The 19,533-nt window shown below is 37.9% G+C and overlaps 1 protein-coding gene across 1 annotated transcript; it reads right to left on the bottom strand.

Annotated features, from left to right (window-relative positions):
* Positions 1 to 697: 697 nt before the first annotated feature.
* LOC149284801 (transcriptional activator Myb-like) lies at positions 698 to 15,887 on the bottom strand. The gene is made up of 17 exons (XM_089496200.1): positions 15,856 to 15,887; positions 11,542 to 11,656; positions 10,424 to 10,495; positions 9,550 to 9,642; positions 9,245 to 9,465; positions 8,902 to 9,130; positions 7,967 to 8,035; positions 7,404 to 7,508; positions 6,360 to 6,602; positions 5,460 to 5,807; positions 4,892 to 5,037; positions 4,305 to 4,419; positions 4,074 to 4,199; positions 3,661 to 3,771; positions 3,337 to 3,447; positions 2,965 to 2,967; positions 698 to 805 (listed from the first exon to the last, which is right to left on the bottom strand). The coding sequence occupies exons 1-17, from the start codon at positions 15,876 to 15,878 to the stop codon at positions 698 to 700; spliced, it is 2,238 nt and encodes a 745-aa protein (XP_089352326.1). The 5' UTR covers positions 15,879 to 15,887.
* Between the last annotated feature and the right edge of the window lie 3,646 nt (positions 15,888 to 19,533).

The raw sequence follows: 19,533 nt of genomic DNA, 5'->3' as shown, positions 1-19,533 counted from the left end.
ATAAAAAAAAAAAGACCATTCATTTGGCATTTTTTAAAAGAAAAAATTAAATTACTGAATAAAAAATATAAATTAGATTTTATTAAAAAAATCTGTTTTTCCAGTTTGTATATTCTTAAGAAAGCTTTTTTTTAATAAAATAAAAATCCCACAGCACATGGGCATTTGTTTACGAAACAGTACTTCAAACAACAAAAGCTTAGAGCATTCAAATTTTGATTCTGTTTGCCATTATTGGTGAACCTGCGATAAATAATGAATTATGTATTAATGCCTGCTACTTTTTGGTAACAATGCATTTTGTCTACTGGCAAAGAAAAATAAACTAGTAGAGTGCCTGCTCTTAATATATATCCCAACAATACTGGTGTGTTTGCTTGTTCTGCAAAATATTTTGTGAAAGGTTACAATGCAACACCTAAAAATATAGGCAAAATTGTCAACATTTTTGTTTTATCAACGTGTTAAAAACCATTATATACAGTTTTATATTATAGTAGATGGACGACATAAAATACTCTCAATGAGTAGAATTAAACGCACTTGATGCGTCTCCCAATTGTTGTACCACAACCAAAATCTCCCAATCTTGAATAAAAATCCCAAAATGCTTCCTGTAGATGAATTGTACAAACAATTCTGTGTTATTGTGAAGTGTTTTGAGAATGATAATGCTTGTTTAGACCCCGTTTCTTCTTCACATCACAAGGGTGGAGAAGGTTTTCATATACTTGCAGTACTGTTCAGCTATAATTTTCTGATCTTCTGTCTTCCCACAAGACAATGACTCCCATGTGCTGCTCAGCTGTAACATGTGGGTAAGTGTTAACAAAATGATCATATATACATATTTATTTTATCATTTAAATATAAAGGGAACAAGTATAAAGACAAATCTATATAATTGTGTTACAATTTATTTGCATAAAAAAAAATAATTCTAAAAAGTTAATTAACATAGTACAAAACATACAAAAAATAATAACGGGCACGAATGGTCGACTTGCTCATAAAGGTGTTGCCGGTTTAACTATCTTTGTAAGAAGAATAACCAGAGCTTCCGTTATAAAAATAAAGCTGTATTCTGGGTTAGTCAAAGGCAAAGATCTACTCAAGTATAAAAAACTCAATTCAAAGTTTAACTCTAATACACATTGTTCCATTGTCCTAACAGCAAATAAGCTTTGTAGTAAGAAATATTCTGTTATTACACCCCTTATGTACAAATGAGGTGAAGGCTTCCAACAAATCCTGATAATATGCAAATGTGCATTTGCTGTTCACTTATCACTTTGTAAAGCACACAAATTCTTGAAAACATTTGTGAGACTTCCGAGAGGCATCTCATCACAATGTAATATTTATTAACGCACAACTGCCATTCTACTTACAATAGTAATGTAGAAGTGAACATGCTGATGATAATCTAGTAATTAATTTACACAAATGTGTTGGATTCTGAGGAAATAAACCTTGGTCAAACTAAAATTTTCCAGTGGGAAACAAGGGTTATAATGTCATGTGTGTTCATAGGACCACACATATGTCCTATAGCATCTTAGGAAGACAAAAAGCAATGACTTGATTTTAAAGTATTTCTACTTGTAAGGGTAAAACTTTCTTTTGTCCTATATATTCAGTTGTTGAGTGACAGATATACCTAACTAGCCCTCCACAATCCAGGACACAAATAATTACTACTCTTCTAAATTGTTGTTGAATACCATTTACTAAGGAATTTCAATGCTGTAAAGCAGCGGTCCCCAACCTTTTTGGCACCAGGGACCGGTTTGATGGAAGACAATTTTTCCACGGACCGCGGGCGGGGTGTTTTGGGTTTGATTTAAGTACATTAAATTTTTTGTGCATTTTACTTCTATTATTATTAAATTAAAAATATAATGAACTATATTTGCAACTTCCCTCGTTGTCTTTCCATCCATAAAAAGCACATACAATTGTGCCACTCTGCCCCCCCCAGATATGCCACTCTGCCCCCCTGCCTCCTGATATGCTTTATGCCCCACTAGATATGAAACTCTGACCCCCCCCGACTTACCAATGCATCCCCAGACTCCCTGATGCCTAGTGGGGGCAGCTGTACGTCTGCGCGATGCGTAGACAACCTCTGTTGCTGCTCATCACATCCACCGGGGCTTCAATGACGGATCGCCGGCGGAAGTTGTCTGCGCATCGCTTGCAGACCTTCCCTGGCTGCCAGAGAGGAGGATACAGGACCCCTGCAGGGGCATCCTCTTCTCAGCCGGGTGAAGTCTGTGCGATGCACTTACACAACCTCCACTGCTGCAGGGGCTTCTATGGTGGAGCACCAGAAGGTCATGTAACACCGGCGCTCCTTCATAGAAGCCCTGGAGGAAGTGCCGGGAGCAGCAGGGTTGCCTGCATCGCACAGACGTCCACGGATTTCACAGAAAATTACATTTCATATTTTATATTTATATTGTACACTATTTTCAAATATTCTTTGGAACTGCAGGGGTGTAATGATGACTACAAAGCCTAATAGTAAACAAATAACAACTATATTATATTTGTCAACCCCCAAAATGTTGTATTTTATTAAATGGGGTGGCAACACGTCAGTAATACCAACACAGGAAAAATGCAGCATTTTTTAGAAAAGGTAATTCTCTATTTAAAAAAAAAGCAGCCCAAAATCTATGAAGTAATGCATTCCTAAGCAAATAAACCGGAGATACAAGCTGAGTTTCAAGTGGTATTCAGCATTTGTCATTCACCTTGACATTTTAGCTCTTAACCGATTCCATTCAAAGCCTCTTGTCATTGTAATTGGTTCTATTCTCTGCTATATAAACATTTATTAGATTTGGCCAGAGTGTACTCAAAGAGCAGCTACAAGCTGTGTCATATTTCCTAGGTATGCCAAGTATAAAACCTCTTGTTTCTTGTGTATAAAAAAACAAAGTATTTACCAGAATGCACATGCTGTCTCGTTCTCTTGTCCTGTTGGATTGCTATTTTATGGATTTTCACATTTATACCCAACGCACCAAAATGAACATTTAAAAACTGCTGAATATTTTTGTTGTTAGCTAATGACTATGCAAGCATATAGATAGTTCTGTATGTTATTTTGGTATATATAAACTATTTGGTAGCTGTTCTACTTTGATGTTAACATTGTACGTTCTGCTGATACAGAGATTTGTTTACACCGCAGAAGCTGATCCTTGCCTCTTGTTACACACATGACAAGAAAGAAATAACACAGACAATCACTTTCATATTACTTACACTCTTTTAAGAGGTAAGTAGGAAATTTAACACAATGATTAGACAGAGGCTTTATATTACCTGTAATGGGCTTGCCAAGGATCTGTTCCTGGGTAAGGCTAATGCTTTACATTTATAATCTTCTTTTTCATACATTGGCTTCATTAGCAGGGAACTTGTAAGAAGATTATTCTGAAAACAAAGACATATTGCAGATCAAAGTTATGTCTACAGAGAGAATGTATCCCATTTAAAATGAACATGTACTGTACTGCATAACATCGCATTGCATCACAGTGCAACAAAATAACTATTGTAACAAAAGGGCATTAAAATGTAAAACATGTGCGTTGGTTTCAAGAGCATTCAATCGCGTTAAGATAAACAAAAGGGATAAAAACTCACCTGGCTATCTTCTATATGATTTGATTGTAGAAAAAGCTGTGTAGTTAGGTTCTCAGTTTCCCAGTGACTTGGGAAAAAGAGGTTTTCTATTTTATGTGTTGGCGACTCCACCTTAAATCAGAAAATACATTATTTATCGACGTGTAACAAAGTAATTTTTTTGTTTGAAAATGTATCCCAACAAAATAGATAACTTAGGAGCTATGAACCATCAGCCAACTAAAATATTGAACAAAGCATGCACTCATGTGGTAGCACATGCCTTCATTCTTATAGCTCTCTATAAATCCCAGCGTGTATGCGTGTATATATATTATATATATATACACACACACACACACACACATTTCCTTGTATACAATTCCCTGGTCAGCATAAAACCACTGAAACCTTTCAAAGCACACTCTACTCACCTCTTGCTTGATCTTTTTAAGTCGTGGCTCGTCAACTTCATGGAGCTCGGGAACAATGCCAGACTCGTCAGACTCCCGTTTGATGACTTCCTGCAAGTCTTCTGCAAGGTGTGACGGGGTGTGATGCTAAAAGTACACAAAAGTTATTATGTTAAATGAGATACGCATGATATCTCAATTTAGTTCAGAGCAGCTAAGGGTGGTGTGCCGGGTGTTTAGTAATATACTCACCAAGAGTTTTAGAGGGCCATATTTGAACTCCTGAGCTGCTAGTGCATTCTTGAAAGGGGTTGGCGTTCTTGGAGAGCAGTCCAGGATTGATCGTTTCATTGCTGGAGTTCTAAGACTTTGGGTGGGAAGACAAACATAAATATATTTAAAAAAAAACACACACACCCATCCAGGTAAACCAAAAAACATTGCAGCTAAGACCATCAACATACAAGAGATACAAACCATACAACTGTTCAATTCAAGCTTTGAACATCTTAAGACAAATGCACTGCATTTTCATAAATCAGTACCTAGTATTAAGTTACAGACAATGTCTGCATGCACACACAGTAAATCAATTGGGGATTTTGTACATCATTTTAGTTCGGTTCACCCTACAGCTTGATGTTTAACATCCCTGTGGCAAATGCTACATTATCCTATAACAACACAAGGCCCTTGGGACAGTTCACACAGGCTGCCCAATTGAGCAACACTGTCTTACTAAATATAGGCAAGTAAGCTATAAAGTAAGTTTTTTTATATTCATTTGTAGTCACAGAACGGTATATAGTTTATTGAGCATATCAGCAGATTTAACCTACATGTGATTTTCCTTTTGAAACCTCGGTGTGTTGTCTCGGTGCAGTGGTGTGGATAAGGCAGTTTTGAGAGAGGCACTGAGTGGTGTTGAGGTCAGAGAAGGGTGGTCCATAGCATGATTCTCGTGATTCTCAGAACTGTTCAAGAACTGCAATTGCAAGGATGGACATGGTTACACAGTCTATAATGACTATAATGAGAAAACAAATGCAAAACAAAGAAGCATATAAAACGTGCACACATTAGCCATCACATGAAAGAGCAAGGGTTAGTGTGGGGTTAGAGAAATGCAAATTATGTAAGTATGAAATTCCACCACCATAGGAATGAAATGCAAGAACAACGACAGAAAAGCGCCAGAAACGGCAGATAAACAAACCCACCTTCAAACAACAAAACACCAGCGAGTGCTGCTAATAAAGCGATCAAGATGTAAGGAGGATATTAGACCATTGAATAAAATCAACAAGTGTAAGAGGAATTAGTTCCTATAGGGTTAATATTGTTGTGACATGTTGTTGTTGTAATTGTGAGAATTAGTGACAGCTAAATGCAGAAATCTAGATCTACCTGGGAGGGAGAGAAGGGTAGGCATTTGATTGGGGAGCGCTTGGGCGTAGAACTGCTGGCATCAGCCATGCTGAAGAGACCATTCTCTTCACAGGCTAAGTCGCTCAGGCGCCCTCTCTTTTTGCTCAGGACGATCAGCGGCGACAAGGTGCATTTTGAAGAATTTAAGGAGCTGGGCGAAGTAGGGGAGCCATGACACAACATGTTTTTATTTAAGTGTGATTCAGTGGCACCCCCTGGGCTCATGAGGCTACCCAAACCCTCGTGAGGCTCTGAAGCTTGGACTGGTGAGGAATCTGATTTCTCATAGTTCTCAAAACTGTTTAGTTCAACCAAGGATGCAGGAGCCTGAAAACAACGTGGGAGGCCAGGAGATTTAATTTTAATGCCACCACAGAAAAATAATACAAAGAAAGAAAGTAGAGCTACAATTTCACTTCTGCAGCTCGCAACAACACCTCTGTTTTACAGTTACTGTGATGCATCAATAAATGTATTATGATTATTGAGCATAATAGAGGATATGTTGTAGTAACTAAAAGTTAACTCTATCGTACAAAGCCATGTACCACAGCACACATCAGTAAAGCATTAATAAACGTGTAGCATGCAGGCTTCTTAAGCTTTGAAAAGAAAAGCGCACACTTTTTTTCAGTACTTTGCAAAGTATTTGATAAAACATATAAAAAGTAAAGTTTTACAGAACAGTAACCAGACATACACATTGGTCTAGAAGTATATTATGGAAAATAAAATTTCCACAGAAATCACAAATGTGAGTGTGGGGCATTTGCATAGTATTGTAATAAGTCTATTTTTAAAACAAGTTACTGTGCGTTTGAACACATGTGCATAGAAGTTGTACTTTTTAAAAGGACATCTGAATCGGATGTTACTTACGGAATCTACAAGCTGCAGTGTGTCTGCGTACTCTGGCATATTCTTCATCTGAATGTAAAGGTTAATACCAAAGCAGCGGGCAGGGGAGGCACTCTCTTCAGGTAGGCAGCCATGGTCCACGGGTGGAGATGGTATACAATGATGTGGCTCACCATGACAGGACACAGGAGCACTGTCCCCATGCGGTCTGGAATTGTCAGCAATGGTTGTGCTTTGCCACACAGGGTAATCTGCAGCATGGATCTGTGTAGTAACAAAGGGGTGACATTTTCAAGATTTAGATTTAAAAAGGGAAGAAGGAACTTGAAATTGCTCAAGGTGTCTAAAGCACAGCTAGAGGCCAGATAAAAGGGGTTGCATCATCTCACAAAATCTTACACTTCTGAAACAGTTGTCAAGATGTTTCCTTTTATCAATACATTACCATGCCTGAAACTCTGGTGTGTTGTGTCATCACGCAATTACTATTTCACATTGCAGCTCGCAATTCAAAGGACAGACAGTGTGTGTAAATTACTACATAGCAAATGTTTTTTTGTTTAAACAAAAAAAAAAATAAAAAAAAATAACCTCCAAGCTAAAAGACCAATAGTGCAAGATTTAGTTATAGTAGTGATGCAACAGCAAGAAGCTGTGTGGCTTTATCAGGTCGTTACAGGACTGCTGAAGCAAGACAATCTATCATTAACTGTCAGAGAGAAAACCCAATTAAACTTTTACGTTTCATTGTTTTAGGCCCTTATTTGCAATACTACTATCAAAAGATAAACATTCACACATCCTTTGGGCTTTCACATCGTCACGCAGGTACATAACTAGTTTATTAAAATGAACCTAGCAATTTATTTAAGCGTGTAACTGAAGTATACGTTTTCATTTGCAACCCTGGGGCAATGTACCTTTTTGGTCTCTTTTTTTCTCTGCATTGTTTGTATTTTGAAACTCATAATTGTGCCAAAGTATAAATGCCCACAGACAAGGCCTCCATAATGCAATACATGTGCATGACCATTTAAGTTATAGCGCCACTATCGCCAATCTTACCGGCAGTGCCTGCTGCCCTTTAAGTTCATTTTCTGTTGACATAAGCAGCAATTCCAGTTCCTTTATCCTCTTCTCTTTCTCAGGATCTTCATCAGTATAGTGTCTCTAAAAAAATATGACAATGTGTTTTTGTTAAGATTGTGCCAAAGTATAAATATCATAATAAACCATATATGCCCCGGGATTATTTTCTTTCCATCCCGGCCAGAAAATAAGGAGGTCTGTTTAATGCAATGTATAAATAAATAATATATGTGAGCAATAATAACTGTAAAGGCTTACAATCCACTTTAAAAAGGTAGGATTTTGTATGATAGTGGCTATTTTTGTGGTGTTATAGAGGAACCATATTTTTGAACTGCAATACAAACGCCTGATAACAATATATACTTTGTGATTCTTGCTTTGTCACAAAACTTCCTCTTTTGCCCAGTTTGATCTTTCTATAATAAGTGGATTCTCTTACTATCCCTAAAAACACAACAAGCATTCTCTAGTATTAATTTGCTCCTGCAATGTTATTCTAGATAATTGAGTTATTTTCCGAATGTGGATACACATACCTGGACAGCTGCAGTTGCTGCCTGTGGGACATTCACAATATTTACATGAAGTGCCACTGGATAGGAAGCCTGTTTGAACAAACGATAGAACAAAATGTATATTACAAAGAGATTTTAGATCTATTGATGCACACAGAGGTTGTCATCATCCCGTAAGCGTCTGATTTGCTTACACATGGTTTTATTACTCTATACCATTCACATTTGCATCAGCTCGCAGCTCACACTGTATATAAACACAGAACAAGTACAGACTACACAGATTAACCGTTGTTGCTACACATAGCATGTCGTTCTATTAACAAATAAGTTAATAATGGAGGCAGAACTTTGACTATTTCATGAATTCATGGTTTGCATGAACGTTTGCATTTCTGTCCCCAATATTCAAACTAGGTGGGCAAAGACCTTTGGAAGTGCCTTTATGATTCTGATGAAGTGTTGCTCTCACAGTGTAATAAGTAATCTGAGCATAATTTGCATTCCCGGGTTTTTTAAAGCATTGTTTAAAATAGAAAGGTGCTTCCCGCTCAGAATTCACATGTAGGCAAAGAGACTACTGTACTAATATACTAATGTAAGATCCTGAATAGAATGGGGAAAATGCCTCTGATGCATACTTTAAACTTATACAAAAGGATTTATTATCACAAATGGGCGATATATATATATTTCTGACAGGGCATTCCAGACATAAAATGAATACGCCATACTTGTTAATCCCACAAACAGTACCGTGCCCATTTCCACTAAACCCTGTCAGTAACACACACAAAATTAGAATATAAGACTTCAAGTGTCAAGGCTTGCATGAGTATGTTTTGTAAGAAATCCTACTGGCCCAGAACCTAAAAGCGTATGCTTGCTTTCTTATATATGTCTGCGTGTTACATAGAACTAACTCCAGGGAACTGCCAACTGACCTGGCTACTTACTTGTTGCTCAGGCATGTGGTAGTAAGGGTAATTGTTCACTGGTGGCTGGCTGGCTTGAGAGAGCTGGGGTGTCGGTGATGGGTGGGTGAAGCCAATCAAGTGGTTGCTCTTTGGGAAGTTTGTGGTTACCGAAGACTGACCGGCTTTTACTGAATCCTGGAGGTAACCTTCTTGTTCGACCTTGCGACGCATGGTAGAATTCCAGTGGTTCTTGATAGCATTATCAGTTCTGTAGAGTATAATATATTTAAAGTTATACTGTATAATCAAATTTTAACAAAATCTAATTAAGACAAAACCAAACCAAAATACTGCAGTACAAAAAAAATTGCTATGATGTTACCTTCCAGGAAGAAGCTTTGCAATTTCTGCCCATCTATTTCCCAGACGCTTATGAGCTTCATATATTATTCTGTCTTCTTCTTCTGTCCAAGAGGTCTTCTTTACTTCAGGATTGAGATGATTATGCCACCTCTCTCTGCATTGCTTGCCAATTCTTCCCTTTAAGTGCTTGGCAATTACAGACCAACGTTTAGGGCCATATTTCTGCACAAGTTCTATCACCTTCAAGAAAAAAAAACAAAAACAGCTATTTAGCTCTCTGAACGAATGGCACTAAAAAAAGAAAAGATAAGATAGATGGTTTACCCGTTGATCCTCTTCTTTTGTCCATGGGCCTTTGATAAGTTCTGGATTTAAAACTTTCTGCCACCGATGTTGACACTGTACATCTGTTCGATTCTTTTTGTGTTGGAAGGGGAAAATACAAAGACAAAAATTAAGACAGACATATGATATAAAAAAGGTGGACAAGGTGGACAGTACATCTCTTTGAATCATACTCCCTGAGATATAATGTGATTATAGGTGAAAGGGGGACTCCCACTTAATTTTTTTTTCTTTAAGTTTATACAGTTCTAGTTTTTACCTAATATGTCTTTGGACAGCTGCATTTGCATGTGTTCTACCTCAGCCCAATCTACAGAAACAAACACCCTGACTACTTATTATACTGTCTTGTAGTAAAAAGACTAGAATAGCTCAGTCTTAATCACCATGAAACTATTAAAAGAAGTTTATTCCAACAAAATTAAATAAACCCAATTTTTCTTCAACGCTTATCTGCAATAATACAATAATTAATGCTTAAAACAATGTCTTATGAGACTTCTCCCAGACCTGTGTTCAATTGATAATCAATTTTATAGTGATTTCTAGAGAGAAAAGTTAACATCTACTAAAGGTGAAAAACTGCTTTAATTTCCTGGCACAAATGACTACATTTACTTGCCAGTTCCTCCTGAAACAGAAAATTGTAATAATGTAATAACAAATACTTTTATGTGTGATGACTCCTGAGAAGATATAGCAGATTTCATAGATCTCCAAAGCATCGGATCATTTACTTAATAAGTTCAGTAGACGTTTTGAATCTTAAACCTAACCATGATGTAAACTTTTACAAGGGTGAGATATAAAAAGGCCAAATTGATATTTTGATATATTGATATATTTCACTTACAGGAAGGAAACTGGCAATAACCTTCCAGTCGTCTGTGCCATTCTGTTCCACTAACGTCTTGAGTTTCTCATCCTGAGACAACAAAGCATGGTAAAATATTATCGGTTACACGTGTCTGCACAAAATAACAATAACTTATCAATCAAATCTAGATACTCTAGATCAATTCTCTATTAAAGTGGTGATCTTTATGTAAAGATATGCCAGCTATGATGGTGTAGGAGTGTTGCATTAATCACTGATCATTCATATTGTATGAATGACTTTGGAATTTTAACTATTTTGCAGAAACATCTCAATTTCATGCTACTGGTATACATACCAGTATAGGCAAATTCAACACGCTTGATTTTTTTTCTTCTACACTGGCAACCACATAATAAGAAGACACAATGAAACAAAATGCTAGTGATGGACCAACTATACCTTGATTTATAGGGATAGGCTAATGTTTTCTGAAAAAAGAATGCATATTAAAGTATTATGTGAGATTTGTTAAGCAGAACACATCTACTGCGCTGCAAATTCTGTAGAATATTCCCAAACTCAAGCAAAAGGAACACCATGAAAATTTCAAGGGGTCACACAGCAATCATATGCACTGAAGTGCATATGATGGCTGGAGTGTCACTTTTCGCGAACAAGAACCATGAAAGAACATAATGAATTTTTACTGAACTGAGATGTAAATAATGTTGACCTCCATGGTAACACCACACTGTGGCATTTTTCGATAAGCACAGAACTATATTCACTGTAACCCAATTACAAAATAAGCATAATAAAAGCTATGCTTGTGCATCTTTGTTTACATGAAACATAAAGCCAGCTCAATCTTGGAATGGCTAGAAGCACCTGTTGTAAGCCCATAAAAATGAAGAAATACCCACTGAAGAACTGCGATCCTCCTTATACCACTGTGGATATGATTACATGAAATAAGCAAACAAATGAACTATTTACCAGTTGACATGTAGAAAGGTCTCTCCTTTCTATTCACCAAGCAACCGTTCTACAACAAACCCAATGTTTACACTAGTTTTTTCCAAAGAAAACAATGAGGGCACTAGGGTGATAGAGAAGTACTTAATCCTTATCAATATGCTAGTAAAAATTACCTCTTCACGTGTCCAGCGGGTTTTTCCCAAGTGGCGTTTTCCCTTGGTCAGCAGGCCATCATAGTCATGCTCATACATTTCTATGTCATCGTCGTCATCTTCTGAGCTGTATATGCTAGGAGCAAAGATAGAATGGCATGAATGTAAGAGTTAAATGTTAAATGTATCTACTTCTACAGAAAATAAGAACATATATATTAGGGAGAGGTGGATGAGAGAGAAGCACACGGATGGCCCACTTAGAAAGTCAGCAATTCTTGCACAACAAGATTTTCTATGACATTCTGTTGCCCTTATACTCTGAACAGGTTCTACTGTTTTTGGTATCCACAGATACAAGAAAGAAGGCCTGGCAGCATGCTTGTTCCTGTACGTGTTCAGACCTGCTCTTGCTGTCAGATGAGTGGTAAATTGCACATTTGGCAACCTTTCCACCAATAAAATAAAAAATAATCTTGAAGGTCTCGGGACAGCAAAAAGATCTTGATATAGTGTGTCACTTAAATAAGCAGCCTAAGATTATCTGATTTATGAAATATTCAAACAATTGTGCTTGTTTGCAGTTAACACAACCTTTTGTATGTGTTTCATGCTGAAATCTCCGGAATACAGGAAATGGATTATTTTCTGCCATACTGCTTAAGAATATAACACTGTACAGTATTTTAATACTGGAATACATATTTTCTGCTATTATCGATGTAACACACTTTTTCAAATTACGTTTTTTTACCTTATATGTAAAAGGTTCAAGGGAAAGAATACAGGTAGCCTTAACGCCTATCAATGGCAATCAACAGGCACGTCATTAAGCTTTTTATTTCTAAACTGGAAAGCAGAACTTTCGTAAAACAATATTCTTCACTTCTTACGAGCAGATTGTTTGGTAAAAAAATAAAAAACAAGCTAGAGAATATGGGTTCAAACAAAAGCATATGAGAAGTCATATTGTTTTGTAAATAAAGCAGTACTGTCAACACTGCGAGCAGTTCACAGTCAGCGTTCGCAGTCAGAAAATGAGACAGAAGGGAGATGCTTCCAATAGTAGATTTGCACAGCAACCAAGTTAAAAGTGACTAAGCCCTCCAGGCCAAACCTGCCGTGAACAGGATGTTTGCCGAGATGCTTTGCCAGTACATGGTTTAGGCATTTTGAGGAACAGAAGTATGGGAATCCAACAAAGCATTTGGGGAAACCTAACCCAAAGTTGAAAGTCTGTGGCTGCATTTACATTTGCGAGGACTTTAGGAATATTAAAATGGCTACCTGCTGGCACCTATGCACCATGATGTATGGCTAGGCCTTGACAGATATAGAGTACCGACTGGGAACGTGTAGTGGACAAGCAGAAAGCATTGCTGGGGACAGAACTAGACAAAGATGGCTGGGTGGCGGTGGAAAGCGCCCTTTTGGGTCAACCTGTCGGCATCCACAGACCACCATATTTAAAAATCGCTTCCAAAACAGCGCTTACAACTTCAGAATTACTAGGTCCGCCTAATTTAGGGCTGAGGGGTTTCCCCAATTACAGGATATAAGTGAAGGTAAAATATTAGTGTTCTCACGGTTGCTAAAGTCTGAATGTCAAAAAATAATATTTTACTGTTAAAAACGAGTAAAAAATAATCTAGAATTGTATGCATATTTTTTTTTTTAAAATCTTTTATGGCATTAATACATTTTATTTTCTCTCTTTGTTAACAGGAAACTTGTTTTGGGGTTGGCACTTTCAGACGCAAAGTATGACTTAAAAAACAGTCAGAGCAGATGTCTCAGCATGGAAAGACATGATAGCAAATGAAACTGCTTAGTGAGAAAGTATAAGATCATTCGTGCCGATTGTGCGAGTTGATATAAAAGCTTAATTTGGCAGAGAAAAAAAGGTGAAAACCAATCATAACTGGAAGCTGCTGTGTTCACTACAATTAAAAAACCCCAACACTATATATATGGTACTTTTATGTAAAAAAAAAAAAAAAAAAGGTAGGTCGCCTAATGACTAGCGCCTGTTTCTACACACAGTGGATAATATAGGCGAACTGCTAAAAACTTTACTTTTGGAAGGAACAAAGTTATGCAATGGACAAAAAAAGGTGAAGAGGAAGAGAATAAGTTTAGAAGCTGGAGGAGATGTTATGGGCAAGTCGAAGAAATAAGCCAGAAAATGTGTTGAGAGTTTATTGATCAACTTTGTGGGTAATCCTTCCCTAGCCCCCCACGCATATCCAAGAATAAATTACGCAGGTGGGAAATATGTGCACTGATGTCAAACACATTAATAAGGTAGTTGCTGCTGTAAGAAAGCTTACACAGTAATGAAGAGAGGCTCAGCGCCAAAATACAGAACAGATCAGACAAGGGTCAATAGAGAATGAATGCAATGCATGCTGGAGGGCCACCTCTGAACAATTTACAATGCCACTTTCTGTAACAAACACCTCCCAAACAGCGACACACAATTTCCATCCAGTGCCAACCCAAAGATGTCCCCTCTATAGACTTTTTAACAGGAGGTCCAAGAAACCAAAAACTTTTTTGCAAACACATATATATATATATATATATATATATATATATATATATATATATATATATATATATATTTTAAAAGAATCTTCCCTATCAAAAATATTAATGGAGAATCATAAAAATGAGAATATCTACAATCCAGTGCATGGGTATAAATATAACATGGAAAGGCTATTACAAACCAGAAGAAATATTTTTAGTGCAGATTATCTCCCCAGCCTTGATTTAGCAGAATATGTGGGACTTTTGCACAGACTTGTTAAATAACTATGAAATAAAGAAGATCGGTCGGTGCACTGAATCAAGCATCTCTGTTGTATAAAGATGAAACATTTACATTAACTTTGAGATCCTCAACTACAACAAGCAAAGACAACTAAGGTGTCAGCTTCACAGCACCCTGCAAACTCAGCAGTTTGTCCTCACTTTACCCGTGTCCTGCAGACACAACCAATTAGCTGCCTCCGACAAATCAGATTATACATTTTCTTTGTGAATTAAATAATCGCCCGTCCATGTATACAATCCTGCCATGTTTAAACAAAGGGATAACCAATGAATAACTTGGAACTTCATAAACTCCTAAAGTGTTTCTAAATATTTCATGCGCAGCTTTGATGTTAAGATGGCAAAATGTTCCCAGATTCGCCTTCAAGAAAAAAATGTAATTCACCAAGAAACTCTGCAGCAGCTGAGGTCTAAGTTCCATTATAGAAACATAGGATGGATATATATATATATATATATATATATATATATAAAAATAAATATATTTTGTAACAATAGCTGACCTCATCAAAGCCCCACACCAACCCAGACAAAAAGCAGTCACCTTGCCAGCCCTTGTCCTCCTCTACCAAGCCACTGGCATATATGCCAACAGCTGTAAAGAAATCAATCCCTGGAATAAAGGGGACAGAGTGATGCGAGAGAAAAGACATCAGAGTGTATTTTTAAGCGAAGTGGAAAGTCCCCCATTTGTCCCGAATGAAACGAAAACCAGGCTAAGCAGAGCTGCGCTGCTATCCACGTGTGCGAGGTGCAAGCTGATGACCCGATAGTCCCTTCCCACGCGTGGGTCTCGATGAACATCCACACACATGGGCAAGACAGGTTGCGCCTGCAAATCATACTGCGACCGGCAAAAAAAAAATCCAAACACATGGCTCGCCAGCTACTGAACCCCAACTCCTATGATCCTCAGTCTGCCATTAAAAGGATATCTGGGAATCATGCACGCTTGTAGAGCTGGACAGCTACCGGAACGCGAACACACATCCAGCACAGCGTCACATGTTATATACCGTGTATTTCCATTGTCATCTGACACACAGATTAAAGTTTAACGTAAAACGAATCGCATTAAACACCCTTTAACACGAACCAATCAATCCCCAATCAACCCCGTGCTGCAAATGAAGGAAAGCAACAAGTGCAAACCGAATCGCCCGATCCATCGAGGAATTCCCATTCAATCATACCAGTCCCTTAACAGCACGTTGTGACATATTAAAAGTGACACATTAAAATCTACAGCACTCCCCGGGCACATTGCACGGCAGCATGTAGTTTAAAAACTAATTTAAGTGACATGATGTGATCTCCTGTGAGTTTCTTTTGCAAAGTTTCCCATGGTGACATCTTGCAAGCCACCTCAACAAACCATAATAAGAATGATTTTACAATAAGTAACATAGAATCCAGTACAGATGATGGGTAGTGTCCAGATATGCTGAAAATCCTTGGTTTCATATATTGTATTTTTTTTTATTTCTTTTTTTTTACCTGTTCCTTGGTCTCCTAGCCATCCTCAGATCAAGGTCAAGGGAGAAAGGGTAAGCAAGAAGTGTTTGAGTGTGCTTCTTGCTAAAGATCCAGAGCACTGAAAGCTTAACAGGAGCTGCAGAAAAAAGGCAGGCAACACGGGGAGGAGACTGGGGGAGGGAACAACAGGTTAAGATGAAAGAGTGGTAACTGTAAACAAAAAAAAAAAAGGTTCACTTGACACACCCCCTCCCGCCAAATCTGGCGCCCCGAGCCCCGCGCACGCGCTTTTGCACCCCCCCGGGGGTTCGACTGGGCAGTGCTGGGCAGCGCCAGGGGACAGGCGCCTTTTCAGGCACAAACCCCGCTCTGCGGGGGGAAACAAAGTGAGACAATAAATAAAGTAAATAAAGGCACCTTGCACGCAACTTAAGTGTGCTTAAAAGCCGTCATAGGGCTTTACATCGGTGGCTAGGTGCTGCAAGTGCAGTAACCAGTTAGGCTAAGGGTTAAGCTTTTGCGGAGAATGTTTTGCGTCATGTTTTAATGCTTATTATTTACTTTATGCATTTAAACACGCTATTAAAGCCCCTTCGTGAGAAAAAGATATCGCCGCAAGGAAGTCGGTAGTAGAGGGAGTCCTTATAGTCTCTGGTACAAATACCCGATAGATAAAAGTCAGTGGCCTAAAGCCATACATTGTACCGACGGTCTTCTCACTTCTTCACATATCCTGACATGAGTTTCGCTTCTCAGTAAGCGTTTTTGTTTTACTGATCACGGTGTCTTGACATCCCATGTTGTATGAACCTTTCATAATGGCATTATGTATTTTATTTATGTGGAAAATTAGTCACATTTGCTCAATAAACAGGTCTGTATAGTAGGATCTCCTTGGGAATTGACCACTATTATCTATCAGTGTCCATTCTTCTAAAGTTATATTATGATTGATAATAATTGTAAAATAAATTATATTGTAATATTATTAAACGAATTTAGGGATTGCAAAAACAATTCAGCTTTATATAGTGCACGCAACTATTGAATTTAAATGTATTAGTTTTATTCAAGCGGCTCAAACTTCCAGCCAACACATAAAATATTATTTTATTGAGAGGCTACTGTGACAAAAATGATTCCAAATCTTACTCAAACAATATGAGGCTTCAGCTCGATTCTTACATTATTTGGTAAGCACAAAAGTAACTCCGTAATTAAAGACCAAAGTTGCCAAATTGCTGACTCCTCCATTGGTAAAACAGGTAGCTAAAGACACTTAACTTAATATCTTCCAAACTTAAAATTGCTCACTACTATGGGTGCCGCCTTGCTAGAATTTTACCGGCAGTCCAGTAAAAATGTATTATGTATTTGTTTACGTGCACGTCCAAGCCTATTCAGTTAGCATTGCCCTGGCACAAAATAATACCTAAAGAAAGCTAAATATGTTAAACAGTAAAGATACATTTCTATTACACCTTGTACTTGTAGACTTGTACTAAAGGGGGCAGTGTCAGGATGTTCCTTCTATAGTTACATTCTGTACACTACCTGAACATGAATAAAGAGCCTTGTTGGTAGCCCCACATAACGATCAATGTAACGAGACAAGTATTATTTTAAAATTTTAGGTTACTTAATAAACACATTTACTAATCAAGCTTAGGTTGCTTAACCGCAACTCACTGCAATATGAAACCGTGTTCACTTCTAATATATTGAGAATTTCTGCCTAAGTGTACTAAATAGGTGAGTGGATGCCCAGCGAAATCCATACAAAAACATCTGAGACATAAATATTGGAGATTCTGTCACACTAAATAGCCATATATCGCTTTACTATATTATATGGCCATATATTGCTACACTACTTTGAAGAACGCCAATTTTGGCAAGTTCTATATAATTTTACATGGAAATATTGCTTATCAAGGAACTATATCAGTGGCACTGCATTGCCTTTTAACCCACTGAGACTAGTTTAAGTGTACAAAATCTCAGGCCTCATAAATTCCCACATGGTTCTGCTTTGTTTTTGCTTTGAATGTTAAATCACTATAAGAGTTAAAGCTGTGACCTTTAGGCTATTTACACAATTTTCATAATCTAAAAGTGAATAGGTAGGGTCTTAGGGTCACAGATTCTGGAAAAAGTTGTGAATGCTGAAGCCCCCAGATCACAGAATCTGGAGCCAGCTCTTTCATAATCCAGTCCAATAAAACCATTTGAGAGTTAGGACAGTTTCAGTTTGGCGGAGCCTGGGTCGGTTTTAATAGCTTTGCTGTAGTTAGATTAAGTGACAAGTTTGTGGTCTTTATTTTTAATTATTTAGGAATTTAGTAGCTGTTGAATTGGTTTCTGCAATCATTTTTGGTGGCTGTTTCCCATTTAACAAAATACCGGTAATTTCTACATATAGTATATGGAAACAAAAAAAATTGTTTTACTTTATAGGGTATAAATGGGGCTAATCACTTCCAATGATAATCACTGTTCTCTGTGTATGCAAGGATACCTTGAAAACACAGTATGCCGTGAGATAACTAGAATTTGCTCTAGTGAACAAAATTTAATTGACATTTTTGTGGCCAGTGATGATCCAGATTACAAGTGACAACACGGATCAGTCAAGTGTGAAATCCTAAACTCTCAATGGCTCCTAAAGTGTTCTTAAATCCTACTCGTTAAAGTGGTTTTCTGTTATGTCATTTTATAGTTAGACAGGTTCCCTTCACTGTTGCATTTACCAACAGTTACTCAAACTCACAGGTAGATGGGGTAATTCCAACCACTGCACATTTGATAAAGATGATACCATTATTGGCTAACTGACACATAATGGATTGTTAGGCTATCTAGGTCTCTTCTGTATATTATGCCTGGAAAAGAGACCTAGATAGCCTCGAAAGCTGGCAATCCATTTAGTAAACAACTAAAATACAAGCAGTCAATGCTGATGCAGTCAATTTAAATAGTACCGTATTTGCTCGATTATAAGACAAGGTTTTTTTCAGAGCAAATGCTCTGAAAAATACCCCTCGTCTTATATTCGGGGTCGTCTTATAATCAGATCTCAAATAGGTCTGACTATGAGACGACTAAGATCCAGATCCCCCGCAGCTGCAGGGGACCTGGATCCTCCTGTCTCTTTTTTCCTATAGGCTCGTCTTATATTCAGGCTTTTTCTTTTTTCCTAAATTAATATTCAGATTTGGGGGGTCGTCTTATAATCAGGGTCGTCTTATAATCGAGCAAATACGGTATATATAAATTGTATACAAACACTACAGCTTCTCCAATCCACACCCAGGGCCGGCCTTAGGGGTGTGCGACCGCACAGGGCGCCATGGTAGCAGGGGCGCCTGCCCGGGACTTAACTTAAAACATCGTTGGTTTTTTTTGTTGTTTTTTTTTTAAACTTTATTTAACATCATTCATGTTAAATAAAGTTTAAAAAAAACAGATGCTTTAATCTAAGTCCCGGGCAGGGGCGCCGAGCGGTTGCTCGTGAAGTTCTCAGCAACCGCTCGGCGCCCCTTACTCTCCGTGACTCTGTTTGAAGGGGCAGAGGGGGGGTAGTTTGAAGGGGGGTAGTGAGGGGGGGCACCAGAGGAGTAGTCCGCACAGGGCGCCACAACGCCTAAGGCCGGCTCTGTCCACACCAGTCAGTGGCGTCGCTAAAGGGGGGCAATTGCC

This window comes from Sceloporus occidentalis, unplaced genomic scaffold, assembly GCF_023333645.1.
Source record: "Sceloporus occidentalis isolate IW3139 unplaced genomic scaffold, rSceOcc1.0.p SCAF_88, whole genome shotgun sequence".
NCBI classification, from domain to species: domain Eukaryota; kingdom Metazoa; phylum Chordata; class Lepidosauria; order Squamata; family Phrynosomatidae; genus Sceloporus; species Sceloporus occidentalis.
Note: the sequence above shows the minus strand (reverse complement) of the source record. Positions and strands in the feature narration are given on the sequence as shown.

What these genes read in the sequence shown, in the direction of transcription:
- LOC149284801 (XM_089496200.1), bottom strand. Translation starts at nt 15,878, where the DNA reads ATGGCTAGGAGACCAAGGAACAG. An exon ending in TTATTGCCAGTTTCCTTCCT is followed by an intron (nt 9,643 to 10,423) that starts GTAAGTGAAATA and finishes CAACACAAAAAG; the next exon opens with AATCGAACAGATGTACAGTG. An exon ending in CAGCAACTGCAGCTGTCCAG is followed by an intron (nt 7,509 to 7,966) that starts GTATGTGTATCC and finishes ATATTTTTTTAG; the next exon opens with AGACACTATACTGATGAAGA.